Source organism: Lupinus angustifolius, chromosome LG14 (genome assembly GCF_001865875.1).
Source record: "Lupinus angustifolius cultivar Tanjil chromosome LG14, LupAngTanjil_v1.0, whole genome shotgun sequence".
Classification (NCBI taxonomy): Eukaryota; Viridiplantae; Streptophyta; class Magnoliopsida; order Fabales; family Fabaceae; genus Lupinus; species Lupinus angustifolius.
Genome location: NC_032022.1, coordinates 11,579,413 through 11,596,883, shown reverse-complemented (window position 1 = coordinate 11,596,883; position 17,471 = coordinate 11,579,413). Strand labels below are relative to the sequence as shown.

Below are 17,471 nucleotides of genomic sequence, written 5' to 3'. Positions count from 1 at the left end.
ATCTTTTTAGTTTTTTTATTATTTTTTTGAAATTCGAAAATTAATTTATTATTATTATTATTAGTTATTATGGCACCCAATTATGTTTTTAAGCATGATATCTTATTTAAATGCTAAAAAAAACTCCAAAAATTGGTTTTAAAATCTTTCACCATCTTCCACTTATTGAATGCTATTTCAAAAAAAAAATTAAGAAGAAAACTTTTTTTTATTTTTATTCTTTTTGTTTTGGAAGATGACATGTGGGCCTATGGTGGCCTAAACAACATTTTTTTGAAAAATTGTTTTTTAGGGCTTAGACTTTATTTGTATTTTCTTGAAATGAAAAACTTATTATTTGGAAACGAATTGGGCTTTTTTTGGGCCGGACAAAAATGAGTGTAATAACATCCATTAGAGTACTAATATCAAATGGATGTTAAGACTGACTTTTTAAATGGTGATTTGGAAGAAGAAATCTATATGGAACAATCTGATGGTTTTATAATACATGGGCACGAAAATAAGGTCTGCAAGTTAGATAAGTCGTTGTATGGTCTTAAGAAAACACCTAAACAGTGGCATGAAAATTTTAATGACTTAATGGTCTCGAATAAGTTTAGGGTGAATGAAAGTGACAATTGCATTTATTAGAAATCAGAAAAGGACATTTACACTATTATATGTGTCTATGTAGACGATCTACTCATATTTGGTTCCAACATTCATGTTGTGAATAATGTGCAATCATTGTTGAGTAACAACTTTGATATGTAAGAACTTGTAGAGGCAAGTGTAATCCTTGGTATAAAAATTACTAGGTCAAAAGAAGGAATTTCTTTGAATCAATCGCACTATGTGGAAAAGATCCTAAAGAAATATAAATACTTTATCTGTAAACCTGCTAGCGCAACATATGATCCAAGTGTAAAACTTTATAAGAACACTGGTGAAGGTGTAAGACAAGTTGAGTATGCTAGCATCATTGGCAGCCTTTGGTATGCCACTGATTGCACTAGACCCGATATTGCCTATGTTGTGGGATTATTGTGCAGGTTTACCAGTAGACCTAGTATGGAGCATTGACATGTTATAGAAAGGGTAATAAGATACCTTAAGAAAACAATGAACCTTGAATTATATTACCGAAGGTTTCAAGCTGTCCTAGAAGGATTCATCGATACTGATTGGAACACTCTTTCATATGATTCCAAAGCAACTAGTGGCTATATATTTAGCATAGCTGGTGGGGCTGTCTCTTGGAAATCAAATAAATAGACTATTTTGGCTCAATCCACTATGAAAGCTGAGATGATAGCACTAGCAACAACAAGTGAAGATGCAAGTTGGCTGAGAAGCTTGTTTGCAGAGATTTCCCTATGAGAAAAACCGATTCTAGCTGTGTTGATCCATTGTGATAGTATCGCAGCTATGACAAAAATTGAGAACCACTTTTATAAAGGTAAGAAACGACAAATTCGTCGTAAACACAACATCATTAGAGAGTTACTCTCTACAGGAGCTGTTAGAGTGGATCATGTACGCACTGAGAATAACTTAGCAGATCCTTTGACGAAAGGACTAGCTAGAGAGAAAGTCCATAATACTTCGAAGAAGATGAGACTATTTCCCTTAGAACGAGCATCACTCATGATGGTAACCCGACCTAACTGACTAGAGATTATAAGAAATAGGTTCAATGGGTAATAACAAGTTGTGAAGTGATATGAAAATGAACATGCTATAGAATTATGAGAAGCATTCCTACAACATATGTAAGGATGAGTTAAACTCTTAATGAGATCTATACTCCAATTGGAGTGGAGTACCTAGGCTACAGGAGTACACTTGATAGACTCACCTATGTGAATGTGGAAGTGGGGGTCGCTTCCTATGAAATTTTGGGGCATAAATTTCTAGAGTGTTCACTATACTGAGATAGACGTGCATGACCTTTAACGCACGAGCTTTACAGAATATACCTTTGAAAAGGTTGTGTATGGTTTGATGCCGAAGATAGAGTTCAAGACTACGAGTCACTCTAGTAAAGTCTGGATCTTATTCACTATGGAAAGGTTCAAGTCGTATGACACATTTGTTTATGCACAATCTTATTGATACCACAGAAAATCCTAGAAATCATTTTTTAATTTCAAGTGGGAGATATTTGGAATTTGTTAAAAAATAATGAGTTTTTGAAGTGGTTTTAATGCAAATTAATGAGGCCATTTATGGTGACTTTTGAGTTTGTGAAATGAAAAAACTCACTAGTCCCACATTCCTTGGAGGAGGGAAGTTTGAAGGCTTTATAAGCCTTAAATTTCATCATTGGGGTGTGCCCCAAGGGGTACAATGGGTTTTGTGAGTGGGTGATGACTCACACAAACAAAACCCATCTACACATGCGTGCGCGCACATCACTACCAACTCCTCCTCCTCCTCCGCCGTCGTCCGGCTCGGTCCGTGTTCGGGTCAGATCGGGCTCGGGCCCAACATTCTTTTTAAATAAAAATTTATTTAATTTTTACAGTTGGAAAGTGAGAAGCGTAGGGGAGTAGATCTCGGATTGAGATTGTGATCTGTGTGATCAACGATATCTAGCCGTCAGATCTTGTGACCGTTTGGGTTTTGGCCACTGTTTTGGGCTATTGGATGGGGGATCCGTTGCAGGCCTCACACTATAAATAGAGGCTTGCTCCCCTCATTAGATCTCGCACCAAGTTGAAGGCATTTTCTCTCAACTTTTCTTTCTCCCCCCTAATACTTCACGGACGCATTTCCGGCAACCTTCTCCCCCTTTCTTTCTGTGACACTTAAGAATTGGCACATGCAACCAAAGTGATATTTCGAGAATGACACTGGTAGTCAGTATTGTGGGTCAAGAATTGGCACGGGTAGCTATACTTTGAGAATTCAAGAACTGACACTGGTAGTCATTATTGTGGGTGTATTCAAGAATGATTCTTATAGTGCTGTAAGATATCGTATAATAGAGAATTAGGCTATTTTATCATGGGGATGACATGGTTGATAGTCTACTTGCACAATTTTAGCAGTACTAAAAAACGTCTTAAAGAGAGCGACCTGGTCATGACTCAACAAATAAAGATTATCTCATACTATTCAGAATTGTTGCGAGCTACGCAAACAACATTTTAATAAAAGAAGAACATTTATATTATTTTTTACATTGAATAAAAATTTTAAGTTAGAAAATGATTTCTAATAATATCCCAAATTAATCTTATCTAGCTCAATCCTAATATTCATTGTCCTGGAAATTATTTTCTTTCGAGACATCTCAATCCAAATATATATATTAATTTTCAAATCACGAAATGTATATTTTAGTCTTCTAATAAACGGATTTCTATGAAATGTTGACTAATAAAAGGATGAAATTAATACCATTAATTATTATTTCACCCATTAAGTGTTATATTAGCCAATATATCACAAGGCCAAGACAATTCTGCTTAAGGCCAAGCCAATTTCGCACCAGGCCAAGGCCAGAGCCATCTTGCACTAGGCCAAAGCTAGAGTCATCCTACACTAGGCCAAGGCTAACACAGTCACGCACTAGGCCAAGGCCAAGACAGTCACGCACTTGGCCAAGGCCAAGACAATTCAGCACCAGGGCAAGGCCATGATCACTCTACATATGGTACAACTTAGTCTAAACTCTGCATCCTCATTTCACCAAGCCTAAACCAAGTTGCACCAGATTTCAAACAACTTCATACCACCTAACTCAACTTCTTGGATTCATTATTTTGCACATGTATAGGATTAGTTTTGTTAGTTATGTTAGTTAGATACTCTTTCCTCTTTTCTATAAATAGAACATAGGTTAGTTAATCAAAGTAAGTTTTTAGAACTAAGGCTCATGATCATGGATCTTGCCCAATGGTAATAATTCTCCCCATTTAATAAGGGTGTAACAAGAACTATGACTGGATTTTCTAAGGGGTGGACATAGAAGGGTGACTCTGCGATCTGTGATGGATTTGGTGAATTTGTACTTGGTATGATTGAGGCCATTGAATGTAGCAGAGCTCTTTTTGAAAAAAGAGCTCTGATACCATATAAAAGAAATATGGCTATGAAGAAGAAGAAGAGTTGCAAAGAACTCAAGAAGTAATGAATAAGAAACTTCTATTATTCAATATGAAAGAAATGAAAAGAATGTGAAGTGTGAATATTAAAAGAATATCTAAAAACTTACTTTGATTAACTAACCTATGTTCTATTTATAGAAAGGAGGAAAGGGTATCTAACTAACATAACTAACAAAACTAATCCTATACATGTGCAAAATAAAGAATCCAAGAAGCTTAGTTAGGTGGTATGAAGCTGTTTGAAATTTGGTGCAACTTGGTTTAGGCTTGGTGAAATGAAGATGCAGAGTTTGGACTGAGTTGGCCCATATGCAGAGTGATCCTGGCCTTGCCCTGGTGCGTGACTGTGTTGGCCTTGGCCTGGTGCATGATTGTACTGGCCTTGGCCTGATGCGTGACTGTACTGGCCTTGGCCTAGCGCAGGATGACTCTGGCCTTGGCCTGATGCAGGATGGCTCTGGCCTTGGCCTGATGCGAAGTTGGCTCCGCCTTGAGTAGAATTATCTTGGCCTTGTCATATATTGGCTAATATGTTATCATCATTAAAACATAAAAAAGTACATTCAGTCTTCACCCAATAAAATGATCTATTTTTTGTGTTATATTTATTTATTTTGACTAGAACCTATTGAGTTAAATACATCTGTATTTGGATTAGAGGTGAAAAATATTATTTAATATTTTTTGGGGGAATATTATTAAGTAAATATTTGTTTTTTAAAACCGTCACAATACAATTATTTTATGCGTGGATATGCTAGGCAATTCTTAAAATAACGTGCCCTTTGAATGATATGTTAATAATAAAATAGATAATAAATTTAATCCACGTATATTTGATGATCGACATTGTTTTGTTCTGGGTTGAAATTCTTATGAGTTAATAAATTGGTGTATGGACTTTTGATTTTGTATTATACAATCTTGTAGCAGTTATTACTTTTGATGATGTTTTTTCTCACTAATTGGATTGACACCTTTTGTATTATTTAGCTAATAAAAAACAACTTCAAACTATAATAATGTCTTACCTCCTTAATTAATGGCAGATTTTGAACTATATTCAATTGTAATTTGTAATTAAAACTAATTGAATAACAAAAATATAAAGAAAAATAGATAATTGTTTCAATGTTTTAAAATAAATTATTAATTCTAAATAATAATAATTAAAAAATTAAAAACATTAAAAAATGTTAATTCATTTAAAGTGTTGATCTTAGTTAAAGACTTCAATTCACCGATGATTGAATTAAGAGTAAATTTTTTAGATATTTACAATTCAATATAAATGATCATGTTGTGTACAAGAAATTCATATTCTATTTTACTACATAAGTTTATTTGGTTGTGTTCGTTACTGAAAATGATCTTCCTATAGTAGTTAAGCTGGAATAGTTAAGATAAAACGAATAATTTGATCAAACAAATTATATGCAATCACTTTTATTGTATTATCAAAATTGCACTTAATTCAGAGATGATTGATAGTTTTTCAAACATGAATTACTTACGACATCAATAATAAAATGTTGAAATTGAAATCTCAAATAAATATTTTCTTACTTGCATTGAAGTCTATATGTATATTTTTTGCACAAAAATACATATGTTATAAATATTAAATGATTTATAAAAATACATAGAATATTATGTCTTTTCCTGTAAAAGTTTGACAAAGATAATTTGTGATCATATAATATTTTCTTAAGTACAAAATCAACTCAAATGAAGTAAATATTATCTCTTTCATCAAGTGATGTAAATATAATAAACTCCTAAGGGTAAGAAACTGCTAAAATTTCTTATCAATAAATATCATATGAAAACAAAAAATATATATGATGCATAAGTTTCTCATCAACATACAATACTATTTCTGCTCATTTGCGCATACAAAATCCTTTACATTGTAGTTTCGTTTTGTTCCACTAAAAGGAAAGCTGTATTTCATGGATAGCTAAGGTTCATTTTAAGATGTTCAGTACTTGAGTTTTGAGTTTTGTCTATCATCACCTAGAAATAAAATCATTTTAAGAAGTTGTGTACTTGAGTGTTAACCATCATCTAATTACCTTTTCACCATTTTTTCAAAATCATAGAAAATCTCAATAACATTTTTATCAAAGTTAAAAATATTAATTACTATTAGATATTAAGTGTACATTAGCCAAATAAATATAGTTTTTGGTTTAAACTACATGTGTTCTTCATCAATTAGAGGTAATTCTGCTCGAACTGTAATGATTACGGCCCCCAAAGATTTCCTTACCAAGCACAATTGTGTTATGAGAAACTCAAACTTGAGACATTCAGTTATGCAAAAACAACTTTTTGTGCAGTTGATCTATTTGCTTGTTGGTCGAGTAATAAGTATAATTTATAAACAAATATAATAAATATATTGTCAAATAGGTCCCCAAATATTAAATTGACATCAAATTATTTTTCCAAAAAAATAGTTACTAAATAAATCTCTCAAAAGATGAAATTATCATTGAGTAACTCCTCCATCATGGCTGAGTTTAATGAAAGTACTAACATGATAATCATTTCATCGTAAAGAGAATTTTTTGGTAACCAATTTCTTTCTGGGACTAAGTTAGTGATCATCCAATTTTTGAGGGACCTATTTTTGATGTCTTACTCTTTTTAGAAACTATTTTTTTTGGCTTTTTTTCAATAAACATACTAAAAATACACTTAGAAAACTTGTTAAATCACTTCCAAATTTTCTACACAAATATTTTAAGTTAAAACACTTATTTCTTTTTCTAAAAAAATATTACAAACATTGTTTTTGAGGGGTTTTAATTAACCTAAAAAACTAGAATTTTTAATAATCACTATACACACATATAATCAATTAATTACTGTTATAATAAATTATAATCCCATCAATTTTATGTTAGAATATATTTCCTTGGAAGCATTGGAACGACATTTTTTACTCAAGATTAGATAAATTTCTTAGAGATGATTTTTTTACTCATAAAATCGATTAGATAATATCATTGGTTTAAAAAACAATTTGGTTGAGGCCGGGTATGCAAAATCACTTTCATATAGTGCAAATTATAAGAAGTGCATGTAAATATGTAATTACTAATTAAAACAATCCTACTTGTTTTATTCTAAGGGTGACAATCATATTTTTAATAATTAATTTTAGGTTGAGATCTTTTCTACTATTGGAGAATCCAATACTAAAATATGAGGAAGAAAGATCATGCAAATAAGTGAATTAAGTAAGCTCCATGTTAGAGGAGTGTGAGTCCTAGATGCTAAGCACCAATTATAGTTTGTTGTTGTTCTAATAAAAGTTCTTATTTTCTAGCATTTGTGATTATGGTGTCCATTTTGATACACGTACTCAATATATTGCTCCAAGCATCTTAAATGACTTGAAAATAAGCATCTTAAATGACTTGAAAATATCATATATTTGTAACTATATATATAAGATGAATTAAAGTTGGAATTCCTATCAAATATGGATAAGTTGAGTTTGATGAGTACACTTCACAGGTTAGCATCTCTCCTTAATTACAGTCAAAACTCTTATATTTTCTTTCTTAGACTTTTGTATCATGACCATTGATCCTTTAAGGGCATATCCTATAAATGTATAAAACGCCAAAGAGTCCTTTTAGCTTTTGAGTGGCACCAACCTTGACTTGTAGCTGGATCATAAAAGCACTTTCAGTAGACACATTGTTGAAAATTATTCAATGTTTGTGCACGTAACTTGCTTGACCCTCATGAGTGGTTTTTGATATTTTTGCTTTATTTATTAAAATCCCTTTTTGGTGCTCATGATTCTACTTAGATGATAAAAGTTAGGGAATAAGAGTAGAAAGTATAGAGTACTTATCATAAGTTAATGTATTCTTTCAAAGAGAGATGCATGCAAACTTGAATAAACATGTTAGTTAACGTGTGAAGTGTTCTAAATTCATAGAAAGAGGTTACAAACATCAAAACATAAGACAGAGATTTCAAATCCCCTATAGCTTCTTCATTTGGTTCCTGAAATTTGATCAAATTCGGTTAATTTGATCCCTGAAATTTTCATAGACAGATTTTTTTGTTCCATCTCTATAGAGGTAGAATGTTTTGTCTCTAATTTTAACATTCCGTATCAACAGTAATTTTTAACTCTAATAATATATATATACTATCAATATAAAGACTTATATATACACAATGTGTAAAATTGATACATTGTCCAAAACATATTTTTTTTCCTCAATCCAATATTAGAGAATGCATATCCGTTTCTAATGAGGTTGAGAAATGACGTCTTTAATCAAATATTCACAAAATATGATGATCAGGTCTCCAGCTAATGTTTGCTTAAAAAATTGTACACAATAAAAATTTCAAGTTCAGGCAGAATTTTGACTGAAGTTTTCTTAGTAAGTTGGGTGGCTAGTATTTAGTCCCTGTGCAGGAATGCTATTTAACAACAAGGAAGTTTGTTTGGAGAAACGTGGATGATATTAAACTCAAATTTTGGATTAGAGGAAAACATAAGTATGTGAATATGTCTTTGTTCAAAAAGATTTAGAATGCAATCTTAAATTTGGAGTGCTATCCTAAATATAATTCCTTAGTTATCAGGGTTTTGGTTTTGTTCTATGTTTAGATTGGTTTGGTGGGTTTTTTAAGAGAGATCCATAAGATTATCATCAAGTCAGCCTAAGAAGATTGTAACATAGAAACAAAAGGAGTGAGAAGTTAATTGGATTTTGAAAATTGTGTTCAGTAATCTGCAAATTATTCACCACTTTAAGAATTTCATGTTTATTGAGATCCAATCCAAGTGTCTGTTGGCGAGGTTGATTTCTCAATTAAGCACTTAAATGGTATAGCAATATTGCCCAACCTCTAGTACCCGAATCATTTTTAATTTAGGATGAAATTTGGACATGGTTTTCCCGACATTAAACATGTCAGTGTGTGTTTCTATAGATTTCACATATTAGAAACTAGTGTTAATAAAGGTTAGTCCAGTTGTTAAAAAATTACCCAATGAAGACCCTCGTTGATGATTAATCTTCAAATCTTCGTAAGGTCATGAAGCTAAGTCACCTAAACTTTCACTCATAAATATAAAATAAAAACCATGTTATAAAAATCCTTCATTACGGTTAGGTCAAGAATATTAGTTGTGCGCCCCGATTTTCGGCTACCTGATCTCTTCGAAGTCATCACTATGTTTTAGACCATAAAAAACATATTAGCGACTTTGAAGAGGTCGTATAGGCAAAAATCATGACACGACAACTAGTGATTATAATAATAATAGCAACCTAACCATCACAAGGAATGATATGTTTGTTAGCGCTGCAATTGAAAGAACAAAAAGCTGTTGAGATTTGTTCATAAGAATTTGTAAGTGTTAAATTTTACTGCAACTAGAAATTACAATGACCAATCAAAACATTTTACAAACCATCTTTCACTATCACCAGCCCCTATATACAAGAGGAACATAACATGGAGATCACACAGAGCACACGGTAATTCACTTTTTACAGCACTAGATTCGGACCCGGGTCTTTTTTCGTGGATGAAAAAACACCCATATCTAAAACACTCTGTTCTTTTTAACCACTAAAAAGAGAAACCAACATATATAACAAGGATAATCAATAGAGAAAATCAAATTAACAACACTATTACCCTATAAAATATAGAACAAGCACCATTACCATTTGCCAGTCCGTCTCCTAAGCCTCCGAGATAGGAAAGCCCCCGAAGCTTCATCCATGGCAGCCAATGAGCCAAGTTCTCAGCCACTTCTTATCAACAAGTCATACATACGATCAATTGGTTCGGTGCGGTCTTGCACGGCTAGCCCTTCTGAGACATCAGCAAGTGATTTGAGATTGCACTTGATCAAGGCTTCAACAAAGTAGCAGGTCTCGTCCTTAGTGTTCCCCTCGGGTACATCCACTACAAAAGATTCAATTACCAGCGTACCTGGCCTTCCATCAATAATTTCTGGGTGCAGGGACATGATAGATGAGTAGTTCTGAAATATAAAAGATACAACTTAGATTAGAAACTGAAAAAAAATCATACAAAAGTCAATAAGACTTCTAGTAACATCTATGATGAAGGAACATTGTTACAGTTATCAATTAAAAGTTAAAATAGATAATCAGCATCAAATAGATCTTAGGAGATATTTTTTTGGTTTTTTATATGACAAGACAGCTTAACCATTTTGGTGTGAACAAGACTTCCAGTAACATCTCTGATGAAGGAACATTAGTTATCAATGATAACAGTTGATTAGAAACAAATAGAATTCAGGGAATATTTATTGGGCTTTTATATGACAAGACAGCTTAATCATTTAGCTAAATCCCTTAGTCAACAAGATTTCGAGTAACATATCTAAAGAAGGAACATCAGTTATTACAGTTACCAATTATATGAGCTAATTAGCAACAAATAGAATTCATGGGATATTTAATGGTTTTTTATATGACAAGACTGAAGAGTTTGAATTTCCAGACAATGAAAAATTTAGCTGTCTGAAGTGGCTAGAAATTAGAGAATGGAATGCAAGGAATTTCTTGAAAATTTGATAACCTTTAAATCGATTGAACCGTCAATTGCTCAATGCAACAGTTATTTTCTGTTTTCTAAAATTTTGCACAGGATTTGAAAATGAAATTGAATTTAGAGCATCAAAATCCAAACAACATTAGGCAACAATAAGTGCAGGAAACACCCTTATTATTTCCCCTGCATGTTTTGATATGGAGAAATTGACATTGAAGAAAACACTAACAAAACTTATCCCATGATTACATACCTTGCATCTAACTGGTGTGATGTGCACCATCGCGCACACAAACATATAAAATTACAAGTAGGTTGAACTGAACACAAAATATGCAAAGAAATGCAGTAAGAATGCTCAATCAAACAAGATAAATGGTTCTTGACATAATTCGATGCAAGGAGATATTCATACTCGAAGTCTATGATCACCACCAATGATCCTGACGCTAAGAATATGCTCATTGTCATCAAGCAGCTCCAATCTTTCAGTACTTGTAGTGGCAGGAAGCCCTGATTTAACATCAACTTCTCTGAGACTCCCAATCTCAAGGTTTCCTCGGACAACACACCTGCTCACGAACGGCTTGTACTTCTGCGGTTGATCAAACCTCCTCACCAAGGACCATACCTAGACAAAAATCAAAGCAAAATCTATGCACAATTAATAAAACAATTACAAATAAAAACTTAAATTCACCAATCAACCAAAAATCAATTTGTAAGGTTTAATACTTAAACACTTGGAGAATCATTCAAAACAATTTCTGCATTATAGAAAGCAATTGTTAGGAAGCATTTCCATTATCAAACATTCCATAACATAACAAAATCTGACCAACTAAAAGTGATTATTAATTTGACAATAACTAGATCACCACTTTCAACTTAAGATTCAATAGTATTGATTATTGAGAAACAGGTCAACTATAGACAACCCTTCAATCCTCCTAACAAATTAATAAAAACTAAAACAATAATAATCAGATAAGGACAGCCCAATATACGAGGCTCTCAGTTATATGTACCCAGTTTTACCCTCGTAAGCAAAAATGTTGCTTCCTCATAAGACAATTAACCTTACCATTATACCGAGACTCGACTTCTTAAAATAATAATTGGATCCAAAATAAGGAAGATAGAAATTTGATTACCAAAGGAAGAGGGGCTTTGATATGTTTAACAAGGGCAGAAGAACACTGATTCTCTCCAGCTTCTTGTCTATGATATCTTCTTAAGTACTCCATCTCCACACTGCTAAATCCAACATTATTGTTATTATTATTCACACTCCCATTCACAAATCCATTCATCTTCACCTTTCAATTGAATCGAATGGAATCAAGAGTCGGTCGAATCGGACGGCGTAGATCTCCGATGACCGGCTCCGGCGGAAGGTTCGAGAAAAAAAGGATCAGAGGGAGAAGAAGAAGAAGACGAAATTTGTGAAAGTGAAATGCATCGGCATCCACCATCAACTACCGCATCTTCTCTCTCTCCATTATCCCTATTTTAATATATTAAAAATAGGTTGTCTTTATTTGTTTGAAAATGTCACACTTTTAATGCTTTAATTACAACATCGCCATTATTGTTTTTGTCGTTTTGTGCTTTTTTTTTTAGTTTTGGGTTTGCGGCAGAGTACGGCTTCTGCGTGATCAGTTACAACCGCAGAGATTATTATTGCACTAACTTTCACAATCTAAATTAGGTGTATTGTTACTAAGAGGTAAGCTCCCTTAAAAACAAAACAAAAGAGGTAAGCTTAAATTAAAGAATCTAATATATATTTATTCTCGTCCATAAAGATTTAGGCACCAGCATTAAATCATTTATCATTAAATTGTACTATATTTTTTTTTTTAAAAAGTCAATGATACTCAAATATAAATAAAGAATTAATGATAATTATAAAACTTATTTAATATTAATGTATAAATATTTTTCTAAATTAAATATTTCTATCCTTTCACAAATTTTGATATACTTCAGTAATCAATAAATAAAGAGACAACATATTTGAAGAAAAAGTATAATTAAATCTTGAAGTTATAAAATATCACGAGATTAACAACAAAATCAAAAGATTAAAACGTCAAAAGTTTGGAATAGAAGGATTAGATCATTTGCTAATCTATAAAATATATCGCAATTCTTTAACATAAAAATTATATTTTTATATAATTTCAGCTTAAAAATTTTCATCAGTGCAAACTTAAAAAATGTAGCATTGTGTCACTAATTATTTACTTATGAATATAATGTTATGACCTTTGTATACATAGGATCATCTGTAGGCTGAAATAATAAGTGAACATAACATTTTTTTAATTTATTAAATACAAAACTTTAACATGGTTTCTTCATTAGAGATAATTTAATTTTATTAATTAATTATTGCATGGGTTAGTAAAAAAAAATGAATCAAGTTATATAGAACGGTATAGCTTGCTATTAATTACAATTTTTTTATTTTCTTTTAGTTGAAAGCCATTTTTTATTAGTAATAGTTAATTTTTACTCATTGAATTTGTAAGACTGAGATTGCAACTAAGAGAGGCTGAATTAGTTGACTTAAAATAATGATCACTTTTTCTGTAAAATCAAAAGTTAAAGTGCGGCGGAAAATATATGCAGAAAATTAACAAGTAAGATCAAAGAGATAAAGGAGAAGAGAATACAAATGATTTTTATAGTGGTTCACCTTCTTGTCCGCTGAAGGCTACGTCCAGTACTCTTGCAGCACAAGAGATTTTTCAACTAAAGATTTTGAGTTGCAATTACAATATCTCACACTGAGATCTCTATGTACCTTACACACTCCTTAATCCTTATTCACCTTTGGAAAACACACTTCCAAGTGATTCTAACCCCCTTTCTTATCACATCCCGTGAAAGAAAGTATTCTACAATAATAATGAAGAATGTTCAACAATGACGGAATTTCCTTTACAAGTATGAAAGTGATGTAACTTGCAATCCAATCAACTCTTTGTATACTTAGTAATAATGTTCTTTATAAGTTTGTAAACTTGAAATACTTTCACTTTAAGCAACTTCAGAAAAATCAACTTTGAAAGTTTAAGAACTTGTTGCCAAAAATGCAGAAAATAATTTCAGAATATGTGTAAGAGTTTTTGAAATTTGTATGAGAGTTGTGTATATATTGTGTGTAGTGATTGTGAGTTTTAATGCCTTTATATAGGCTTTCCAATCAGTCAAAATGTCTCTTTGAAAGGGTAGGAATTGATTGGAATGAAACCATATCTTTTGGATTGAAACTCATTCACTTTGAATTTGAAAATTTGATGCAACAACTTTCACTAATCGAATACGGTATTAAGTAATCGATTACTCAAATGTTCTGTCCACTTATCATTTTTTTCCGAATTAGAGTAATTGATTACAGCAAGTTGAGTAATCAGTTACTCGACTTTAAGTTGGATAACTCTTCTCACACTTTGATCCTTTTTAAGTTGGATAACTCTTTTCTCACACTTGTAACATGTTACTTAGATGAAGTAGCCCGGTATACACTATTTTTGAAAATTGTTTTAAGTATTTTAAAGTGTTTCAATTTTCTTTTAAAAATAGTTTGAGCATTACTACTATTGTATAATCAAGAGTATAGGATAGAAGTACCTATTTTAGATTTAGACTAAAAGTCTTGAATATATTGAAGCTTGAATCTTCGTTGTCTTCATAAGTATTCTTCCTTTTCTTATTTTTGGTGATGTTAGTGTCTTCATCAAAACCTGCCAAGGTCAGGAGCAAAGATCTTCTTCACAATCTCCCCATTTTTGATGATGACAAACCAATATCTTCTTAACAGTGTAGTTTTCTGATAGCAGCATACTTTGTGATATTCTTGACTTGTCTTGAGTATGCTCCCTCTATCTTGTATGCTCTCCCTTTCATTTGAAGTTATGTGCCTGAAATGTTTTAAACAGAAAATACACTCTCCCAACTTTTCCCCATTTTGACTTCATCAAAAAATAGAAAAACCAAGAGTTTCCAATATAATATATATACAACAGATGTTCAAGCATTAACAATGTAAACATCAATACAAACAACATAATAGAAATTTGTCCGAAACCAGGATAAATTAACATTACAACCATAAAATCCTAACAAAAAATAAATTCTAAGACTCAGGCTCAGAACTGTCTTCATCAATGTCCATGCTACTCAGCTTAGAAGAATGACGATGAAGTTCAAACTGGATTTGTTGATTCGGAGTATCAAAGGCATCCATCCGATTAGTGATGTAGCCTCGAAGAGAGAATAACTCATTCATTATCATCTAATTGGTAGGCATGGCATCAGATGAGGAAGAATGAGCATGAAACTCAGAAGGTTGAGGTTCAGAAGGATAGTAGGGGTAGGTTCTGGTTCAGGAGTAGGGGGGCTATCTTTCTTATGCTTGTAGGTCCGGTCACAAAGATCAAATGTGAAGCCCATTTTTCGGATTACATCCACATCAATATGGCTTTCACGAGGTTTAAGCGGGACCTTAGTTTCTCCAGTAGTAGAAACACCGAAATGCTCAAGGATTTTTGTTATGAAGATTGCATATGACAAAGGGTTTTGTGTTCCTCTTATAGACCACATTTGTCTCATTATCACCAGAGTCCAATTGATTTTCAGATTAAATTTCATAGCATACATCAATTGGAGTTCTATGTCACTTATTTAAGAGTGATTTGAAAATTTTGGTAAGATGACATAGCTCAGAAAATAATGAAGTAAACGGTATTGTAGTTTGAGATGTCCACTAGATAGGATATCTCTATTTTTAACAGTTTCACCATAGCCTTGTTGCTAAAGCGTTTCTATTTCCTCTTTGGTTATTCTACACAGAGAATAATAAAAATCTTTTCGATCATAATTTTTCCATTCACATAGAAGGCCGAAATCTGCCATGCTCCCCGATAGGGTATGTTACAGCACAATGAACTCATGGTTTTCAAATCCAAAGTAATGTCTTTTCCTTTTACATAGAAAGTAAGACGGTTTTTTCCTAAAGTTCATGTTATAGTAAAATATTCTAATTAGTTCAGGATAAATTTCATTTGATTCACAACAAAAATCAAAAAGGTTTTTTTGTCTCAAGAGATAAGGAAATAGAAAATCTTCAAACTCAAAATTTCCGAGATTATCGTATTTGGGAGTGAAGATAGTGCGACCAAGGAAGTGCTCCTCAAAGATTTTGCGTTGCTCATCATTTGCTAGAAGTCGCGTTAAGTCAAGAGGGTTGGACTCCAAAGATGAAGTTCATTGGTTCCTTTGAGTCACATTTGTGCGTTGCTTCTTTGATCTAGAAGAGGAAGCCATGGATTGAGGTTTTTGAGTTTTCAGGTTTTTGAGAATTTGGGGTTTTTTGATTTAGGCCACTAAACATGAAAATGATGGTGTAGAATTGAAAATATGATATGAATAGACACAAAAAGCACCCAAAATGGATAAAAAACAAAGATTTGAGGGTTTGAGATGGTTAAGCAAGAGAGAAAATGAGTTGATGAGGAAAATGAGTTTGAAAAAGTTTAAAAATGTAGAAAAAATAAATATATAACGACACAGAGTAATCAGTTACTCACTTTGAGTAATCAGTTACTCAAATTAAAAATTTTAAAATTTTCAAACAGCTACTCATTTTGAGTAATCGGTTACTAAAACACGTTGTTCAAGCCTGTAATCGGTTACTCTCCAGTGTAATCAATTACTGACTCTAGAAAAACTTATTTTTAGGCAAAATTAAGCTATGAAAATAATTTTTAACCTAAAAATTGAAAATTTTGAAACATAATTAAACACATTTAAGTTCAAGTAGGCATGAAATAGATATAACGAAACGCACATATAATCATATATAAGCATTTAAGATAAGTATGCTTCATCAAGAATGCCTAATTCTCGTCTAATTTCAGAAAAATGTTCTTTTGCCAATGGTTTAGTGAATATATCTGCTAGTTGGTTGTGAGTATCAACAATTTCTATAGACACATCCTTCTTTTGGGTAAGGTCCCTAAGGAAGTGGCGCCTTATATCGATGTGTTTGGTTCTAGAATACATAACATGATTCTTTGTGAGGTCAATAACACTTGTATTGTCACATTTTAAAGGAGTGCACCCCAATTCTAAGCTATAATCTCGTAATTGTTGTTTAAGCCACAATACTTGGGCACAACAACTACCTGCTCCTATATATTCAGCTTCAGCAGTGCTTAGGAAAACACATGCTTGTTTCTTGCAAGACCAAGAGACTAAACCTTTTCCCAAAATGTGACAAGTACCACTTGTACTTTTCCTCTCATATTTTCACCCAGAAAAATTCACGGTGTTACAATCCTCCCCCCTCTAAAAAGATTTTCGTCCTCGAAAATAGAACATGTCTCTTAAACAAAAAGGTAGGGATAAGATTTATTTAGGGCTTAATCGACCTCCCATGTCGTATCTTCTCCATTTACTTGACTCCAAATAACTTTAACCAAGGTAATCTCCTTTCCTCAGGGGGTTTTCGCTAGGGGTGTCAAAACGGGCTATGCCCGCGGGCCAGTCCGCATTGCCCGCAAAAAAATGCGGGCAGGGCATGATATTTTTGCCTGTTAGCCCATATTGCCCGGCCCGTTTGCCCGCTTTATTAGCGGACATTTTAAACGGGCTATGCAGGCGGCCCACGGGCATTACATTATACACTTTTAAAATTTTAATCCAAGACTTTATTATTGTTTGGTTATTTTATAATTATTATTGCATACTTGTTAGAGAAAATTATTATTAATATGTTTAGAG

The 17,471-nt window shown here is 32.5% G+C and overlaps 1 protein-coding gene across 1 annotated transcript; it reads right to left on the bottom strand.

Moving 5' to 3' along the window:
• LOC109327128 (abscisic acid receptor PYL8-like) lies at positions 9,459–12,187 on the bottom strand. The gene is made up of 3 exons (XM_019560174.1): positions 11,831–12,187; positions 11,092–11,307; positions 9,459–10,137 (listed from the first exon to the last, which is right to left on the bottom strand). Exons 1-3 carry the CDS (start codon positions 11,987–11,989, stop codon positions 9,895–9,897), a joined length of 618 nt encoding a protein of 205 aa, XP_019415719.1. The 5' UTR covers positions 11,990–12,187; the 3' UTR covers positions 9,459–9,894.